Here is a 21,007-nt window from a genome sequence, read left to right as displayed (position 1 = left end):
GTCAGTGGCGTTCTTGTTGTCAGTTTCTGTCCAGATTGCCTGAATGAATGTCTGGAGGTGTAGGCACCTCGGAATGATTGTGTTAAGCTAGCACTAAGTCCCTTCCCCATCCACCTTTATTCTTTTCTTTACAATAAAGCTTTCAAATAAGTCATGGTTGTACGGCAGTGAAGCGTCGGTGTTGAACACTGATGTCATGCTGTCGATGATGATGATCGCCACTACTTATTTCACCGGTAACGTACCGCCTCAATGCCCTTTTCATGTGGTTATATCCGTCCCGTCCCCCCAACGAGCACAGGACCTCACTGCTGGTTGACACTGGACTGGAACGAGTTTTCTAGCGAAACAGGAACCTTATTGTTATTTCAGTCCTGAGTCACAATAACTCTGTGCACTACACCGAAAGGTAATCAGATGCTCAAGTCTAGATAAACGTCACACCAACATGGGTTGCAGTGTATCCGAAACACAGTATGTTTGAACTCCAATTTCACCAGGTCGTGCTCCTTTCAAACAATCTCAGTTCGGATTAAGAGCAATGGTAACGCCATGCAAAGGCACTCGACTTCCACACCACTGCAGCCAATGGGCGACAGTGAATCTCATCCTGAAAAGAACCGGAGATGAGGAAAGGTAAGGAAAGCCGAGTGTCTTTTAGATTTGAGTGTGAATAACCAGGGCGGTGTCACATCACAAGATCGCAGATGCATCTGCTGCTCAGAAGAGTCGTAATTCAGCATCCCTGCTTGCCCACGTCGATTCTCGGTTTACCAGTACAACTGTAAAGCATTCGCGATCAGACTTCTTGATGCCCCGCTAATTCCACTCACCTCAGACCAACCCAACACTACCTATTACGCACCAAAACAGTGCGTGTCACTTCTCTCATTCAACTCAAACCGATGCGGCGGTGAGCGCATGCTTGTAATGTAATGACTCTAACGAAGCGGTGATGATGCCACACGGGGATATTTGTCACAGGACTATAAACCGCTTAGGTGTCATGGCGATTCCAGTTTCTGAAGACAGGATACTGGGCGCTCAGCCAGCTGGTATGAGCTATCTTCGGAGAGCAGTGCCCTATAGAAAGCATAAACGGTTGATGAACGGCGCATATCCGACTGTTACTGCGGAAATCCAACTTAACAGAACACCCACGGATTGTATGTTCCGAAGGTAAGGAAGCATCAGTCAATTTGCATTTGGTACACTTAACTCAGACTATCGGAACAAGCCACTGACAACAAAATGTTTCGCAAGAACAGCATCTACCTTGAACAATCCTTCTGAAGGTCTATATGGGCGTTTTTCACCACCCTCCGTCAAAATGAATTTAGGAACTTGGAAAACGATTCTGCTGGGAGCCTTATACCTGAGGTTACAAGCGTAATAGTGAAATGTGGATCTTGCAAGATGTCAGCGCTTCAAAAGTGTTTGCCAGTGTCGGGATCGGCAATAAACGGCATACTATTTTGCAGGGGGGGATAATTCCACGGATGGCGGGAGTTCCCGATTACTAATTTCGGTCGTTTACCATCGACCTGTATGGCTTCACTAAACGTTTCAGCAAACACAAGTTGGAAGGGCGCAACAAGACCAAGAGTGCCCCGATTCCATACCGGATTTCCGGAATCCGTGTGATCAACCGTGGCTGACATATAACACGTTTTTGAAGGTGCTCACTGAGCTCTATCGGGGGTCGATCAATTCCACCGGTGGGCACGTGTCGCGATCAAGTAACGAGCCAGGTAGATGGGCTGGACTAGGTCGACTAACTAGCCTGCAGTACGACCATCTTAGTGGCTAAAATGAGTTGCAACACGGATTACATTCAGACCTGTCTTATTCTTACGATAGGTGTCTGCTCTTTCAGGGTCATCTGTAAGTAGCAAACAGATGAAAACATTCCCTTTGTGTACCATGTCATCTGGCTTGAGTGGTGGTCTAGCTTTATTCACTATTCTTCTATCATCTGTCTATCTTATGAATACCTACTGTGTATCGACGATTGATGGAGGCAAACGAACTACTGACATCTCGTAACTTGCGTCTTTCTCCTGTTTCAACGAAACGGATGAAGGTGATTCTCCTGAAGGCAATCTGTCCAGCAGAGTATTGGGTAGAACTTCAGGTAACCTATCGAGTTAAAACTTGAAGTGTGGATGGATAACGATGGTTTGCAGATGTCAACCATAGTGTCGCACGTGGAACTGACCGAGCGGAGACGTTGAGTTTCCTTGAAGATGTCCATACGTTCGTAGTTTTTACAGATAGTTGCGCGTCGTGGATAATACAGAGAAGGGATTCACCAGTGTATGCTTTGACGTCCAGCATTTACCTCTGTCCACAACCACTCGGGTACCATTTAGGTGAAGCAATTTGCAAGCATCTCGGAAAATCGATCGTCCGAAGGGGTGCATCTGACCGCCATTGTCGTCATCTTCAACGTGTAGTTATACAGTGCGTTACACGGGAGTGGGGTGAGGCTATTTCTCTTTTTACAAGAACCATTACAATAACAGTTCCAAACTTCTCCGAAAGTTTCAGAGTACGGAAGAATGCTGTGGCACCCGACTTCTCCTATAGGCCCCGCTGCAATCGTCTGGCAGCATACACAATCGGAGTTGTCGTGGATGCACACCTTTCTAGCAGAAGTTAATGCGGAACACACTTGCGAATGTGTTCTCAAACAGCACGATTGTCGGCTAACAGAATACCCCCCCCCACAAACTTTACGAGTAATCATTGACTGATCTACCGAGGTGCGCTTGCTCGTATGCCTCATTCACACAGGTTGTCTCTACTCAAAAGCTACAGTTGGCGAATAGGAAGCGATTCAGAATACATCGAAAACAACCAAACGGTCGCTGTGTCAGCTTCTAAGCTTCGAATACGGCTCATTCCTTTGAAAAGCACTACAACGGCCCATTGCACAGATCTGATGGACATCCAAACTGGTCAGCAGCTTAGCCAGATCCGTGCATACAGATTTTACAGCTTTGGAAATATACCCCGACAAGTTTCTTGAGTTAAGGGGTGGTTTTCTTGAACGTATGTGTGCCACCAATACGCATGAAGTACAGAAAGAAATATCGGATGAGGTCAGATCACATGCTTGCTTAAAATAGTATTAACCGACCACGCCGAAAGTAAGATAATAATGGCACCAAAATATGTTATTACTGCATCCGTGATCTGCATCTCTCATGATCACCTAAGGCCATAATCATGGGCGTAACTCTTGACCATTACTAATTAGACCCGTGACTGGATTGGTCGGCACGCAGATCCACTGGGCCGAAGCAGACAAATAAACCGAGACGACAAGCGAAAGAAAACTCTTAGAATGGTGCTCACAATTTTATAACCGACCAGGATAAGCATGTTACGGTACTGAATTCCGTTATTAACGTCCATCAATGCGATGAGTGGATCTCTGATAAGTTTGCATCGTTGACCTAAAGTCAGTTGAAGCATAGCACAAACGAGAGATTCAGCTGAGTCTCCCGTGAAAACCAAACTGACAGGCAAATGAGTGTACCTCGCTAATTTCGTGCAGTTTGGGTTCAAGTGGAACATAAGGTTGACGGAAACTCGGGGACTGTGTTTACCCGATAAGTCCCAAGAGTGTAACCGGTCATGGGCTGTCAAAGAGTTTTCAGCAACCTTTGAGTAGTTTCCTTTAAAAATTACAGTTTCTCTAATCCATCCAGTTGTATTAAGAAACGGGAAGCCAGGCAGCTATGCAGTAAAGAAGATGGCTTTGATACGGGGGGTGCATTGATGCTATGAATGCGCCATGTCACTTGACATTGATGAGCTGCGATCCAGGCCTCCATCCAGGGATGCGGCAGTTGTCAGCTGATCGGATTTTGTTGGTTAGTGCTTTGGTGCTTCGTTGCTAGGTCATAGGCTGTCCGCGAGATGAGTGCAATAGTTTCGGCGTCTTTATTCCCGTTACGGTGATCAACAGTAGTCTGAGGCACCATCCATTCGGAATATCAACAGTTCAATGACCTCTTGTATCACTTGACAAGCACAGTCGTTAGACCGAAGTCGTCCACATTAGTGGCGCCCCTTACGATGTTTTTCCGATTATTTGGACTAACCATCCAAGAAGGATAGATAAAATTCCGCGCCCTTTAATAGTTCCCTCATGGGGTGACCTAGTTACTTGATCGCTGCACTCCTACGTCCATTTGGAACCATGAGAATCTTTGGACGAAGACAAACTCTCATCCGGTACGACTACGGCAAAGGGAAAAATCCAGCCAATGGACAAGTTTCGATCCAAGCGATGTTCCTTCTCAAACCTCGCATAATTCGCTCATCATTCTTCTGAAAACAACCAACTCACAATCGGATTCATTTCTGCATTCCCACTTGACACTCGTTATCCACTTTATCTCTCGCTTATCACTCATCAAACTGATGACATCCACGCTAACCTGCTAATAAAACAGGTAGAATGATTTGTTTTCTTGAAGGGACGCTAGTCATGCGACTGCTTAAAACTCTCTAGCAACCCACGACCGGTTTCTCCTTCTTGCGACGCGTCAGGTAGACATAGCTCTGCAGTTTCTGTCAACCTCACGTTCGCCTTGAACTCGAATTATACCAAGTTCACGAAAGTGATAATTTGCACACGAATTCCGGCCGTGCATAGCTGATAAGGATCAAGAAGGGTGAAACCATCGTGGGCTGTCGAACTATTCCCAGCAGCCGTTCGAGTAGTCTACCGCAAGAAAATATACGGTGATATCTGGAATATCATACCAAATGAAAGGTGATGCGGTCTTTTTGCGACATATTCCAATTAATGGCTATCCGGTCATGGACTGTCGAAGAGCCTTCAGCAACCTCGTGAGTGAGGTTCACCAGGAAACTGATTCCAATTAATGGCTATCCGGTCATGGACTGTCGAAGAGCCTTCAGCAACCTCGTGAGTGAGGTTCACTCAGGAAACTGTATCTCGAATGTCGTATCCCCTGAAACATCAGGCAGCCTCTGGAGAATACAAAAATGTTGAAGAATACCACAAATGGAAGATTCAGGTGGGATTCAGTCAAGTCTCCTTTTAAAGGTACACACGCGACCGGAATGGGCTCCAGAAAGGAGTAAGTGCCACGGGATCGTGCCTCCATTGGACCTTGAGTAGCATCTGGAGAAAACCTACGGACATGACCAAATGGATGTGCAAATGAGTGTATTTCCAGAAGAAGTTGTTCGTTTCATGTTGAGTTCTTTAAGAACCGGACTAATGAACTCCTCTCCTCTCCTGTCATGACAAAAGCACATGCACTAAGTAATGATGATCGTTTGAATTTGTATCTGAGATGCATGTTGTCTGTTCCAGTGGACAACACAATCACTTCCCCAGTCGATGTTTCACAACCGACTGTGAAGACATGTATGGAGGTATGAAACCAACCGAGAATTCATGCTTAGATCAATGAACCATGAATAAAAGGTACCCACAAGAAAGGCGAAACAACATACCGTATTGGGATTTGAAGAGCGATAGTCTGATGTTTGAGTGTTGTAGCCCACTTCGGTTGGAGGCTGGAAATGACTGCAATAGCGAAGCGAATGGAAAAATTAATAAACAACGCCAGAGGCAAAACAATCAAATCTGAAAATCAAAGATTGCCATTTAGGCAAAGGCTGACAATGTCGCTGCTCGTCTGTTTTCTCTTTTACTTCCACTGTTGACTGTGCCTGTGTATATCTATTTACCGATGCGTTAGGAACAACTTGACAGTGAAAAGGAAATTGTAGCCTTCGAGGCAGCGCTCCCAATCCCGAGGTGTACACATCAACAAATCAGTCAACTAATGCTAGTTTTTTTTTAAACAGCGCTGATGTGTCATTCACTGGAAGACTTACAACACTAGGACCACCACTACCACCACCGTTTCTGCAAAAAAGTAGATGATAGAAGACTTGAAACGAGGAGTGAACGAGTGCTGGTGTACTCCGAGTGTCTGCTGGAGTACGGTACCCGGTAGAACCCAATCAATTAGTGAGAGGTGACGCATCTTTCAAGAACACTAAACGGGTATTCGGTTTTACATTGGGGAAGAATCAAAGCTCATGCTCAGCTTTACTCCCATCGCTCAACATCAAATAAACATACTCTATTTCTCCTCAGCGTGTTGTTTTCCTTCACTTTGTTCACCTTCTTTGTCAGTCCCGTTTGGACCCGATGGGATGAACCTAGAGGGTATAGAACCGAGCGCTCGATAAATAACTCATTCGCCGCTTACCGCATATATGATGTATTATCGAACTTGTCGATTCGCAAGTCAGCCTTGAACTCATTGGCTTTGGCAAGTCTTTGTTGTTCAACTCGGATTTGAATGAGTCTGATCTGGGTACTCAATGAAAGTCAGGGTACGGTTGGGATGATTGGAAGCGAACGGTCCCTTAGCGAGACATTTTATCACTGTTCTGGCACTGTGTCACACGGTTGTACCAAATGCCCATGTGAAAGACTCAGAGCCGCCACTCACTTATTGGGCTCCGTTACTAGACAAGCCCGGTTTGTTCAAGGCACCGTGAACACTAGATTTGTCTTCACAATGCGTGAACACGATCGGAGTATCAATCAGAAGGGATGCAAAAGAGATGCACCACGAAGTTCTGTAAGTGTTGGAATTCAAAAGCTTCCGTAAGCTCACGGGGTGGTGATGCGTGAACTGAGTGGTTGTATTCTTGTCCTAGTCAAGGGAGCGCATACGGTGATTACCAAGTGATTGGCCAAGGACTGTCCATAGCAAGCCATTCTTGAACATCACGGAATGGTCCGGCTCCGAAATCACGGGTCGTGTGTACCGCGACGTTGGTTGCTGCGCATTGGGATGATTGCCACTAAACATTATGGTCGTCACCGGACAGATGGCGTATCGACAATCACCGGACACAATGTATAAACGTGGAAGTATCAACGAAAGTGCGTTCGAAAAGTTCGAAAAGGAAGCAGCTGAGGTGCAAACACGTTCCTCCACGTACGGGTGGGGGCTTGCCAATTGGCGTTACCCGGTGAAAGCTCAAGACGATCAAGCGCTCCGTGACGATCGATACTTTGAATCCGATTTTCAACCAACGACAAAAGCCAGAAAACCAAATCACCAGCCAAAGTTTTTTTCCATAGTAAAATCTTTTCGGAGATGATCACAGGGTCATATTGATGGGACTGTTACAGTGATTGGTCGCACAGTGGCGTTTCCGCATTGGTCTCTGAACTGCGATGATCTTTGGTTTGTTTGCTGAGCTGGGCAATTTGATCGCAACTCAACCAACTAACCAACAATCGTCTATACTACCTGAGCTACTATCACAGATCCACCGTTTGGTTGCTCTAACACCTCAGGTCTGGTTTATTTCCAGAGTGTACAAATCAGGGAGACAGTTTAGCTAGGGCAGGCGATACGCTTGGATTACACCTTAGTCCAACTTAATGCACATATTGCTTCAACACGTTCCATTCAGAACTCGGCCGGCTACTATGCCCTCTCAATGTGTCCAATCGAATCACTAAAACAAGCTTGTTTTTCTTACGAAGCATCAACACAGTTATCCAATTTGCCACTGTTGTACTGCTTGAGAGAAACACCAAAACTCACTTGTCTGATGGTTCGGTGAACTCAGTACTGATGTCGGGACGTCTTCCCTGTTGGATTCCATCTGTGAAATGGAACAAGGCTCACACGTTATTGGGGAACATCATCCATGTTTTAATAAGTAAATGTGACGGTGTGTACTAATAACGACAGTTGTGATCAGCATCTTTCCGCAGTCTGAATCATTCGCAGTTAACTGCGAATTGAGTTAGAAACTATTACTTTACACGAAAGTGTCTTTTGGTTGACTCAGATGACGTCCAGAAATACCAAGGAATACATCGAAGAACGTCCCCAAAACTTTATGCAAATGAGTTTTTCGTTTTTCAGCCATTTTTTTTTAAATTTTCGTTTACGTTTTCCACCGGACAAGTCGACATTCGACAAATTCATCTCCTTTAGAAATGGCAAGATCGAACGGCACCAAACTTGCATATGATCCCCTCCTGCTTTGACTCTGTTTGGGACTCCTCCCTCAGGTAGGGGACCCAACTTCATGTTCGTGCATCGAACTTGCAAGACAGTCACGACGGCCTGCGTTGAGTATCTAGATCCTGAAATCCCACGTGAAAAAAAAGATAAACGTCCAGCTCTTCGGCACCTAGCTGCTATGCTTCCCAAAGGAAGCACGCGGGCTTGGATGATGCCAGGTTGCCCATGCCTAGACCGGAGAAGTCGAGATGCAGAGGTCGGATTCGAACCACGGACCTTCCGGTCAGTACATTCGCGATCTAACCCGAGAGCTCAAATGTCCACCAGTCGAAAATTGAGTAATGGTGTCTACCAGAACCTGCTTGCTTAACTGCTAAATTCAGTCGGTTTCTGTTGAGTTTTCAGCCGGCTCTTCTGGTCACGACTGCATACCGGCACCAAACTTTGTCTATCCATATTCACGTAAACAGACGGTGAACTTACACTGCCCCGAGTAGTACGTCCCTGTGTATCCGTTTGACGTGTATGATCCGTTGCCCATCGAGGGTTGGTGGTGCCCATTGCCCACGTAACTCGACCGACTGACTGACGGCGAAGTCGTAGACCAAGATCGGAATGGCTGACCGGTAGAGTCTGCGAGGAGAATGAAACGGGGCGGAAAATGAATACTTGTTATAAATGAACAATTGGTTCATTAAAACGAATCACGAACCATTATGTACGAGTAAATGTCGAGGAGTTCGCGTGTTCCACTAAGCAAAACTGGTTTTCTCCACACAGCACAGCTGATGGAGGTGTTCGAGTGTTGGGAACACACTGAGAAAGCAAATAACGACCGACAATCCATGAGAGATATTCTATTGAGGCGTCCTAGACAGAAGAAGCTAGGCCGGAAAATCCGGGTTCAACGTGAAGACAACTCCCCTCCAAACAATATATCGTAAAATTTAGTCATCCCCACTAACCAATAGACAGGAACATCAGACTGACGCCCAGCACTGATCAAGTCGGCTAGTCATAAGAAATCTCACGGATTGGTTCTCTGACTGCCTTAAATCCCCAATCAGCCTGCTTACTTACTCAGTTGGCCTGACGAAGGTTTTGTGTCAAAAGCGAAACATAGCCCGGCAATAAATCCACCGATTGTTTACCCAACCTCCTTGAAACGACCTAAATAAGGATTATTGTGGAATGTGAGGTAATCATGGGTATCGAGTTACCGAGGAACACAGAATTGTGATGACAACACATATCGCATTTCTCCACGAACATGAACAATGATGTTACGAAGAACTCTCACATATTGGGTGTTGTCATTCGACTAGAAAATGGACGGTAAGAGACTGCGCTGGAAAGTGAGAACAACACGATGAACTGAACACTAGAAACAGATGTGTGGGTATATTACCAGGACAGATAAACAAGCCACATGCTGTCGATATCGAGTGAGTTCAGCCCAAACGCTGGTCCGTGCCTGCTGAGGCTCAGAAGAACAATGCGCTCTGTGACTACTCGCAATTCACGCAGCCAGACAAAACGTGTACGGAGAATCAGGTTTCGTGAACAGACGTTGTCGGCAGCTTCGATGAAGTAACAGGAAGTCGTACACATTATTCCACCAAAAACGCACCTGGTCTTTATTAGGGCGTGGTCTCTTGTTCGGGGCGAGATGTACCAAGTGGTTAGAGAGTGAATTTACTGACCGGAAGGTCCGTGGTTCGAACCCGACCTCTTACTCTCGACTTCCCCTGTCTAGGCTTGGGAAACCTGGCAGTGTCCCAGCCCTCGTGCCTCCTTCGTGTGGCATGGCAGCTAGGCACCGAAAGGGTGCTACACGTGAATGATTTTTTGTTGTTTGTAGGTAGGAAACGGGCCGTGGTTGTCTGCTACCGTTATCGCAGACTCTCCCCGTCACCACAGGGAGTATGACAAGACAGACCGGTATCGATGTTTCTCCAGAAGGCAATCAGAAGCAACTCGCCGAGTGCAATATTTGAAGGATAACCAACACATACGGAGTAGAGATCTGGGTAGGTTTAGGCTTAATCTACTAAATCCAAACCAATTCTACTAACGATTTCATGAAGAGCAGCATACAGTCACGCGTCAATTCGGTTGATCTAAAACCACCCTCCACATTCGTATCCATTCCATTCTACTAACGGTGGATTGTGCTTGGTCCCGGCCATGAGAGACTCTGTGGCTCTATTATTTTTCAGGCCAAGTCTATGAGCGGCTATTGCTGAGCCTTTGACCGGTCCATTCTTAATTGCCTGCTTAGACTTCTCCGGACTCAGGCTGACTACTCTATGTAGGCCTTGATTCAATCATTGCATTTAATTTTATAAACGTAGTCTCTGATTTCAATTACCGAGGATTTATCCCTCGATTTTACCAGCGCAAGACCCATAGTGCTTTCATTTTGTAATGCTGGTTTTATTTTAGCCACGGTTAGGACCATTCAGATGCATCTACCCCGAATAAGGTCTGGCTACTTGTAACAGTACTCCCCTTAATTGATGTATCAGTGAGCACAGTGATTGGACAGATATCATCTCGCAGTCTATTGCTCAACCAAATGCTCTTATGGATAAAGACCTCGCCCCACAAACTGCTGAAAAGACAGGACTACTGAGTGAATGCTGCCCTAGAATGGGCACGCGAATAGCTCCATAGGGCACTAGCGTCAGTCTATTAACAGTGAACAGTAATGCTTTATACTGTATTCTAGCGCGCCAGAAATGGTCCTACCTCCATAGTAAAACTAATACGGAGATTTAAGGTACTCGTGAAATTGACTGACAATATCACATCTAACAGCAAGAAGAAGTTTGCCGAATGTTAGTGTTTCGTTTCGACCTGGTTACTGGCGTGCTAGAAAGAGCCAATTGATGCCACAAAAACAAGGAGATAAAATGGCTGACGAAAGGAGACAAAGCAACCACTATTTTACCTCTAAGTTAAATTGATGACGTACATCAAAGCCCCCTGCGTGGATAGACTCGTTCGACACTGACTGACTACTAAACGCTGACAGTTTCAAGTGATAGTTCCGATATCACTGGTGGCCGATGGCCTCCACAGGCTTGGTGATCGACTGCCTTGCAACAACCGATTGATTAGCTGATGCAGGCAGACAAACTCAGGCTCGGTAACGCGCCCTCATTAATCGCAAAGCACATCTACTACCATAACTACTCAAGAATGCCGTGCCGAGTTTTATGCAAACAAAAGACCATGATAAGCATCATCAGCGTAATTTGGCGCTAGAATGATGAACTGGATTGTTTTACTTATTTCACTTATTTTACGCTCCATGATGCCTATTTTTAGTGCACAGTTAGAGAAACGAAAGAAAACCGTCTTGCTGCCAAAGTTGCTTAACCGACCAAAGGGAATTATAGACTCACATGTTTTTATTCCGCCTAATACACGACAAACTAGTTAACTGCACAGCATCGAGACATTTTCGATGAATGTTGGACTACATCTTTTCGAAATCCTCCGTGAGGACATTGGAGCTCCCATTGCTTTGCACAGCTCTCGAGCGTGAATTACCCCGTCGAAAGCGATGTGGACTAAGTTCAGGCACGTGATCGTACCTCTAGATATTTTATCCACAAAAGTCGTTCACCCTGGCAGCGTTCCCTATCAACATCAAGCTGTTGACTACATCATCATCGACAGCATGACATCGGTGTTCAACACCGATGCTTCATTGCCGTACAACCATCATTTATTTGAAAGCCTTATTGTAAAGAAAAGAGTAAAGGTGGACGGGGAAGGGACTTAGTGCTAGCCTACCACAATCGTTCCGAGGTGCCTATACCTCCAGACACTCACTCAGGCGATCTGGATAGAAACTGACAACAAGGACGCCACTGACATCGGTTGGCAGCTATATCTTGTATTGTCTCCTCCACAGTGAGGACCTGTTGACTACTTCCAAATAGGAAAAAGTGGGAAGAAGGCCATAGAACGGAGGCTGTTAGGTCTGGTGGTCAATTCCAAACCATTAGTATGCCTTGGATTCAAGAACCAAGCCCATGATGAGTGACTTTGTTCCATCGCTCTTAAGAGTCCGCATCCGCATAATAAGTGGCATCGACAACCCAAAAACGGAATAGCATCTTCTTACACACTCCTATCCACGAATTCGCTAACATAGAAAATACGGCTACGCAGATTGTCGCGTGTTAAAGCCATGATAATCATCCAGATAAGATGCTTCGACAAAAATGAAACCCATCCTAATCAAAATTGTAGCACCCTTTCGGCGCCTAACTGTTAGGCCACCTGAAGAAAGCAAGAGGACTAGAATTCCGTCAGGTTACCCAAGGCTAGACAGAAGTCGAGAGGCAGAGGTCGGGTTCAAGCCACGGACTTTCCGGTCAGTAAATTCGCCCTCTAACCACTGAGCCATCTCCCCCACCCATGCCACCCGATAGTAAACACCTCCAAAAACAAGTTCGTAACATTTTCCCATCTCGTTCTCTCTATCAGTTGGTAATGAGGACATTTGAAGATTTTCAAGTGAGTTTTATGTCTTGTGAGGCCAATCTAGGCTGAACAGCCCGGAAACGTTGTACAGACACCGTTTCACCTTTATTATTGGGTATGAATCTCATAAAACTCTGGCAAATTTCAAGCCCGCGACGTCGCCGCTGGTAGTTTGAACACTAGGCCGTTCGGCCACAAGCCATCGATTAGTGGTGTGGCTAACTTGCGCTTAGACAGGATGTATCGTCACTTTCAATGGTGGAATCCACATCGTGTTGACTGGCTCCGCGAATGGCAGCTTCGCAGATGGAGAGTCCCTTTGTTGCGTGAATTGTTCTTCCTCCTGAGCCAATTATAGTTTGTCCGTAACAGCCTCCGACTAGCCATCAAAGAAACACTGGCCCGAAGTAATCATTTAGGAACGTCAGTGGTTCGGACCCTACCAGTAGTATTTCAGCATCTCCGCGATCTCTTCGCGTGGCACGCAAAAGGGTGTTATTAGTGTTCACTAAACCTAAAAGTTTGGACATTCTGACTGACAACTTTTCGGAGGCGACCGATCGAATGCATTGCATTGTCCCAATAGGGTCGCATACGATATCCAGCCGAGGCATGTGGATTAGGACAGATGCAGTGCTACGCTGACGTTTCGCTTGCAACCTTGGTCATAAAGACATAACGATATCGACGTTTGTTGTCCGATGGTAGCCAGTACTAGCTTTGAGCAGCCAGTGAAAACCTGAGGTGCATCTGAGGGTGAGACAGAAGCACACCCAATTGCGAAATTTCACACAACAAAAAGCGCGCTGTCTCCGGCGCCATATGGCCGTCAGATGATTACGTTAGTCATTCCGACTTGAGTGCGTGTGTATGCTGAAAAGGACGCATTCGAGAGCGAGTCACGTGAGTTTTCGCTAGGTCACACACAGTAACAAAGCACCCACCCGCACTATTAGCATAAGTCGCCGACGGAGATGCCGACATTAAACACCGGAATGATTTGCGGGCGGTTAAATCAGTCAATGCCCGATTATGTGATCTCGGAGTCTCAAGCGCTGACCTCGCAGACAAGCTGAAAACAAATTATTCATTTTAGTGTAAAGCGGGGGCATGACTGCTTGTGCACACAATAGAACGACCACTTCATGGAATGCCGCATCAGGTGAACTGTGAGTTTGGAATCGAACGATGACGACGCGCGTGCGTACCGGACAAGCGGCACGCCCGTTCACCGCTTTCGGGAGAAGCTATGTTGAGTGTGTGTGTGTGTGTGTGTGTGTGTGTGTGAACAATACTCATTAGTTGGGTGATGTCGTTCGAAGGTTAGGTGGCCCTCTGGTCTGCGGAACCCACTTTGCCCTGCTACGTTGTGTGAAAACGGTCGAAGGGCGGACTGTCTATAACCTGAAAGAGAAGCATGGAAGATTTAACAAGTAAACTCATTCGGCCTCTATGGATAAGAACCTTGGGATACCCCCCAATAGCTATTGGCACTGACGAATACATATCAGTCAGGCAAACAGTGCCGTTTTTGCATCAAAATTATTCCTTTCATGACATAGCTGTTCAATTTACCAGTTCAACAAGCAACCTGAACAACTCAGCATCAAGTAACCTATGGATAGTTCCTTTCTATCCGCCAAGTTATTAGTGAGAGGCTGTGACAACTATAATAACCCTACTGCTTCTGCTTAGTTTTCGGTCTTAACCCGCCAGACCAGCGTTTTTGGTCAAAAAACCACCAAAGGTGCACGAGTAATAAACACCCAAAACCAGGTCAAAAGCACATGCACAGCGCACGCGATGATGACTGTCTGAAAATTCCGACGCCCTACAGACGCACAACCATAGGCAACCGGCAGTCAGTGGATACTGGACAGGGATTCTCTGTCGGATCCCCACTTATGGCCAATCAGACCTTGACTTGGTGCTGGACGGCAAGTGGCCCGATCTTCTGGATAGGCTTCTTGGCAGTAGCAGCGCTTAAGGCGACCAATAACAGGTCAAAAGCACATGCACAGCGCACGCGATGATGACTGTCTGAAAATTCCGACGCCCTACAGACGCACAACCATAGGCAACCGGCAGTCAGTGGATACTGGACAGGGATTCTCTGTCGGATCCCCACTTATGGCCAATCAGCCCATGACTTGGTGCTGGACGGCAAGTGGCCCGATCTTCTGGATAGGCTTCTTGGCAGTAGCAGTGCTTAAGGGCGACCAATAAAGCGGTTTCGGTGCGGGATTCCACCTATCATACCTGGAACGAACGCGCTCTTCAGACACGCTCGAATAACTACGCTGAACTCTAACGTGTAGTTCTTAGGGTGATCAAAGCACTGCTGGCTGAAATAGGTGCTACATCTTCGTCAGCTTTCGCTCGAACAAAAGTATTGCACCGGCATTCCACTCAGCACCAAACACGATTGTTTATTTAGATTAGTTTATTCCTGACGGAGGAAACAATTGAGATCGCTTCGATGCGTGTTGACCTGTGGTGCTTTGATGTCAACAGACTTCATACACGATATGAAGCGAAACTGGAGCCACCGAGATTGTGAAATCGGGGCTGTGAATCACTTTCGAGGTTATCAAACCGGCTTCCTTAGGCAGAACAGATTAGATATATCAATTCGTTCTATAGTTCGGTTAGCTTTCTGCGTGCACAAGGCTTCCAGGTAATCTGGATTAAGTAGAGCACCGTGATGTACATCCGGAATGTGTCCAGATAACCCAGTCTTCTCAGAGTCTAAGGCAGAACCAAATCGCTGATCTTTCTGGGTCGTTACCCGATGACCCTCGCGCTGTAGGTGATGTGTTCAATTGAAGCACCCTAAAAAAACCATCCACTTCTAACCGCATGGAATCAAGCGCACAATGGGCTGCCGATTCCCACTGATTCCGGACAGCTTTTCCACAATCGTTCCCAAGCGATTATCATATACTTGGAGCTAGAGTGGCGGTATATGCAGCAGCGGCTATCCTGCCAACCCCGAGATCTCAACGGAAAAACGAAGCACGAGAACGAACAAGGATAAAATGAATACACTAGCATTCCTCCAACCGTCAATCTATACCTACGTGGTTTCTTAATAGCCCAACCAAAAGGCACATTTATCCATTGGAAAAATACTTGTTCCAGATACCATGACAAAACTAATAGTACTGACGGACCAAGATGTGCCGAAATCAACTATGGAATCATCCTGTCTGGACGCCTATTGAGAAGGAAACCGAAAATAGGCTGACCAGTGAGGTCACAAGGACGACTCGCTTTCCAAGAAATACGGAGAGTTAGCAGTTATGACAATCGTCGAAGTGAAAGGTTGACCATAAACAGAGGTAGGCACCCCTTATGAAATGCAACAAAAGCAAAACTCCAGGCCAATGCTCTCTCTGTGTTATGAACACAAACTACAGAAACTATATGGAGCAGCGACGTCCTCGCACACCGTGCCAATGATCGTGTCGCATCCTAGGGAGAAACAAGAGGCCGTCTGTTGGCTCTATCTCAATCAGCAACGAGAAAAGGTTTATTTACCATTTTTACCCGCGACGATCAAAGACAGAGAAGCAGTGTTCCATCCTAATCTGAATTATTAACTGTGTGCAAATAAACCTCCAGAGAGATTCGGGCTCCTCCGGGCACCGTACGGCTGATGAGCAGTGCGATCAGCTCACACCCAGACAGGATATAGCGTCACTAATCTTTCAGTCAGGGAATTCACATCTCGTGGTTACATAACGACTGGCTCCTGGAGTCACGATTCCTCAGACAAAAAGAATTCATCTTTCTCGGGTGTCACTCGATCAGTCAGTCAACACGTGATCGTGTGAATCGTGTGACTGAGGAAGGTATGCCAATTAACCCTGTCCAATTACGAGTCAAACTGCTGATCACCGCTGGTGGCCAAACGACCGACCACTAGCCAGGAAGTCGCGGGTTCGAATCTCTCTGAGGATTAGTGAGTTGCACACTGCCGATGATTTCCTGCAATGATGAAACAGCCGTACGTGCACAGATGGCATTTCCGTACAGACTGACTTCACCTAAAACAACGAAATCTCATTTGGGAAGTCCAGAACTCTCCACGCCATTAACATAACGCCCGATGCACCCCACGTAGAAGAAGAGTCATAATGCAAAGGTGGATATTCCGAAAATGGAAGAAGTCGCGGCAGTATGTAAGTTAAGGAACGCTAACAGAGGCACAGAACAGAGCTTCGTGGGTCACAAAATACGAATGATTTACTTTCCTGAGTGGCAATCAACAGTCCGACTACATCAACCGAATATCATTGAATATTACCGAATCTCTTCCCCCTAAAATAAGACAATAAGCAGCAGGGGGGATATTTTCACCGGATGCGTGATGTGAGAGGTCGTCACTCGATGAGTCAGTCAATATGACCTCATGATATGGTTTCTGTGATTGAAGGATGAGGGGTGGTATGTCCAACGCTGATCAGCCACCCGTGGACGAACGGTTAAGCGTTTAACCACTGGCCGGAAGATTGCGCGTTGGAAACATTGTTTCGTGAGATGTGCACCGCTGATGATTCCGATGAAACAGCTGTACAGTGCTTCTGGGCTTGTCAGCATGGACCGGCTTCACTGACAGGATGAAATTCAGTGTTACCGGACGCTGGAAGATGGGCCTGATATGACACACCTTTAATGGACGGACACGGTGTGCAAACAGACTATTCGTGCTTCATAAGCAGCTTAGAGAACCATATCTATTAACGCCTGTGTGTTAGGAACATACGGATACTCGGAAGGTGAGCGCAAATAGTTTGGGTTACGCAGGTGTTCTACAACTCCCTTACGAGGTGTTTTGCAGTTCACATTGTTCGAAGTGAGTGGTATAAAGGCGCAACATGCACTATGGGTAACGGGAAGTCGGAGTGTCAACCGGAACACGTCTCAAGTACTACTTTATTGAAGAACAGTTTACACTTCGTTGCCCTCCCCACTCCCCCCACCCCTAAACCGGCCTCAGATTGACTTAGATTTCAAGTAGGGTTATGCTCACGCATCGGTAAAACAGCAAATTTGTACAGTTCGGTGAATTTTTGCGCTTCAGGAGCGGATTCTAGCGAGAAAGAGACAGTGGGGTAGGAGACCGAGGTACTAGGGTCGCGGTTGGGAACTGTTAACAAATACCCCTCTTGCATTAGTAATTACTTAGGACAAAATAATGTGAAATTACAAAGTTGAAATACACGACAGCCAGCGATTTGCCTGGAGTCACCCACGCCATTTTGCTTCCTTTTCGTCTCTATCTAAACCACTTGGCGCATATTTCGCGTCTACGAATAGGAGTCAGCTTTGCACCCAATTCACACGTATTGGTGATCCGCGTGAAAGAAGCAATACGAACGAAATCGCAGTCGCAGCTGCAAAGCGAATAGGAAATTTCTTTTCTCCAACATATTGAGAAGCCTTGAACTAACAGAACAAAACTGCAGCAGTCAGCAACAAATAGGCCATTTTAGAGTAGTCTACCGAGAAGATTCACGGATAGGCAGTATTTGTTCCCCCATACAAGTACGCTCACAAACGATTCGATGCTTGGTTTCGGATGACCCACGCTATCTGAGTTTAATAAAATGGTTTATGTGGACACCGAAACCAGATGTCTTCAAAGTGATATCCGATTCGCCGCACGATTTCCCCATCGCCCATGCGTACCAGCCTCGCCTGAGTCGGGCAGGTATACACTACTGTTTCAGGTGGGAATCATCATTGAAAGCGGAAAAGTACGGCGAAGGCCATAACCAAAAAGGATTAAGAAAGGAGGAAACCCGACAGGGAACTTACTCATTCGTGGCGCAGACTGAGTTGAATTTCGGTCCTGATCGAGCGCGTAATCGTTATGATGGTGCTGGTACGGTCGCTAGTGGAAATAAATCAAAGAAAACAATGGTCAGTCAAAAATGCATAAACCCAAGCACCGAAAACTGGATACGCGATCAGAACTGAGCGACCCCTATTCGGTTCTGGAGACCAATATCTGAAAATGGCTTTACCCTTTCTGTCGATTTAACAATTGAACTAATTTTCAAATTTGGTCAAAACTCGTTCGTCTACCTCAATCCACGAGCTACCTGATCCTGTGTGGGTTGTTCCGATTGCCTTACCCTCTCGACTCCCTCTCGGGCAAACTGACAGTATTGCAGCTATCGTGTTTCCTTCAGTTGGCATGGAAGCTAGGCACTGAAAGGGTGTTACGGCCGAACGATTCTTCTGTCAACTGGCAAACCAGCTGACGCTTCAGCTATGCGTTTCGTCCAGTTTTACGATCTTGTTTAGGATCCATAGCCAACCTATTAGCATCCTCATGCAACATAATATTATGCTGAGTTGCCATGGTTACCGATTCATGTGGCTTGCCATTCTCCGCAGGGTACGAATGTCTTGGGTTGAATGGTAATTCGTGCAACGCAAGATTTATCCTCTTTTATGGACATCTAGTTGGTTTGCAAAAGAATAGGATTGATAAACGAAAAAACTCCACGTTGTTTGCTGGCTTGTTGCTGTAAGTTCTTCAACAGCCCATAACCGGTTTCGCCCTTCTTGAGGCTCGCTCAGTCCCCGAGTTTCCGCCAACCTTATGTTCTATTTGAAACATATTTCCAAGCTATTCTTTCTTGAATTTCCCCAAAAGAGTGAAGACTTCCATATGAAGCGTAATAGAATTCGACCAGGAAAATCTAGCATAACGGTTCACGTGCATCCCAACACCTGAGCAATTTGAGCACACAAGTGAAGAGAGGATGACGTCAAATTTTGGGTAGTGCACATCTCAAAATTGACTCTCGAACCAAGCGGAATGATCGAGGGGTAAGCAAAATGAAAACGAACGTCAGCACAAATAGTTTGTTGACACAAGCCTCTGTGCATAAACAGTACAAAACGTTAGATTCATATTTCTCCCAAAGAGAAAACAAACACCCACTCAAGACCCGTTCACTTCGGTTCCGTGAGAATGACTTTAAAGGCAAGACAAAGACCGCTGCATTGCGCAAAACACTGTTCCAAAGAGAGACCAGGGTGCGAAATTCCTGCGCTGTGTTTTTATGCACCTCTACACCAAATAAGGGTCTGAACCATGACACGAAGAGAATACTGTTTTTCTGAGTGAATAACGCGATTTTCGTCTGCATATATCCTTCTGTAAGAAGCATCGTTCGAAGACCACAAGAGGTTGGTCGATTGTGAGTTATTCAAACAGTCAAGTCCCTCCAAGAGGATAGCAAGTATGAAATGAAATCGCGTTTGGTGAGTTTTAAGGTTGGGACAACTCCACAGCACTCTCTTGCTCCAGGAAAGTGACTTGAAAGATCTATGAAAAGCAACCTCTCCCAAAATGTCCCAGCATTAAAGTGATAGAATTGCATGCCTACTCTCTCAAAGGAGCCACATCAAAGATCTAGTCACAAGCAATCCCGTTTGCTAGTTGGTCTCTTCCTGGGGTAGAACTTCCTACAGAACTACTTTTCATTGTTTAAACAAACGGGTATTTTTACAGCGGGTCACTTTACAGACGCTCAAGATTTTACAACCATGACCTCGGTCTCTACAGATAGGCAGAATAGAGAAGCTCGAAATAGACTATCAGTTGCCGAGACCACCATTACGACCGTGTAGCCACTATCATCCCGGACGGCAGTAACTGATGCTTGCCATACAACTGTGTAGGATGAAGAGAAATAGCAGAACTCGAGGACTTATGCAAAACATCATTTCCGTGGGCAAGACGGCCTACATATTCGAAAACTGCATCACAGGATTGATCAAACGTCCCTCAACGCAAGTCAACGAAAGGCTAGCAAGGCAGTCGGTGAATGCGGTGAAGTGAAAGCACACACTTTCGCATAACCCCCTTCCCCTCAGTGAACAGAAGTTCCATATCGAAGCCCTTAAAGCGGCGCACAAGCCTGGTCATAAACAAGAGTCTCCGGAAGAACTCCCATTGGCGCTCATAGGGTGATGTCTTCTTAATGGCATACCAGTGGGTGCTGGATTGTCTGTTACATTGAAGTCAGTATAGAAGAGCGTAACAAAAGTGATGCTCCAGCTTCAGTGTATTGTGGAAATTTGAGGTTCATTCATCATTATTTTTCCATGCGGTCGATAGAGGGTGTTCCTCCCGTCAAGTTCGGGCCACTCCCTGTACATACTTGACAAAATACCTGTTAATTACGTGACGTAATTACTTGTTTCCCTATTCCTCAGGCTAGTTCATCACCCTTCCGTGACTGCTCAAGTTTCAAGACTGAACCGGTCTATTTTATACAAAGCCGACTCTACCTCAACCATTTCTATAGACGATTTGTTTACATTTATCCATGGACTTGTTGAAATTTTGTTCCACTTTGAACTGAACAATTTTCCCGCTTAAGTTGTCCGATAGCTCGCCGCCCTTCGTGTGCCATCCTGTGTTG

The 21,007-nt window shown here is 46.0% G+C and overlaps 1 protein-coding gene across 1 annotated transcript in view; it reads right to left on the bottom strand.

Annotated features, from left to right (window-relative positions):
• Positions 1 to 21,007, bottom strand: part of T265_13097 (hypothetical protein) — a gene marked incomplete at both ends in the record, with an annotated part of 43,318 nt that overhangs the window by 6,083 nt on the left and 16,228 nt on the right. Inside the window, 4 exons of the mRNA XM_009167154.1 lie at positions 5,503 to 5,575; positions 7,629 to 7,689; positions 8,541 to 8,690; positions 18,381 to 18,456. Of these exons, the coding sequence (XP_009165418.1) occupies positions 5,503 to 5,575; positions 7,629 to 7,689; positions 8,541 to 8,690; positions 18,381 to 18,456 (360 nt within the window). The remainder of the gene's footprint in view (positions 1 to 5,502; positions 5,576 to 7,628; positions 7,690 to 8,540; positions 8,691 to 18,380; positions 18,457 to 21,007) is intronic.

Source organism: Opisthorchis viverrini (assembly GCF_000715545.1).
Source record: "Opisthorchis viverrini unplaced genomic scaffold opera_v5_36, whole genome shotgun sequence".
Taxonomy (NCBI): domain Eukaryota; kingdom Metazoa; phylum Platyhelminthes; class Trematoda; order Opisthorchiida; family Opisthorchiidae; genus Opisthorchis; species Opisthorchis viverrini.
The sequence above is the reverse complement of the archived record's forward strand: the minus strand, read 5'-3'. Positions and strand labels throughout refer to the sequence as shown.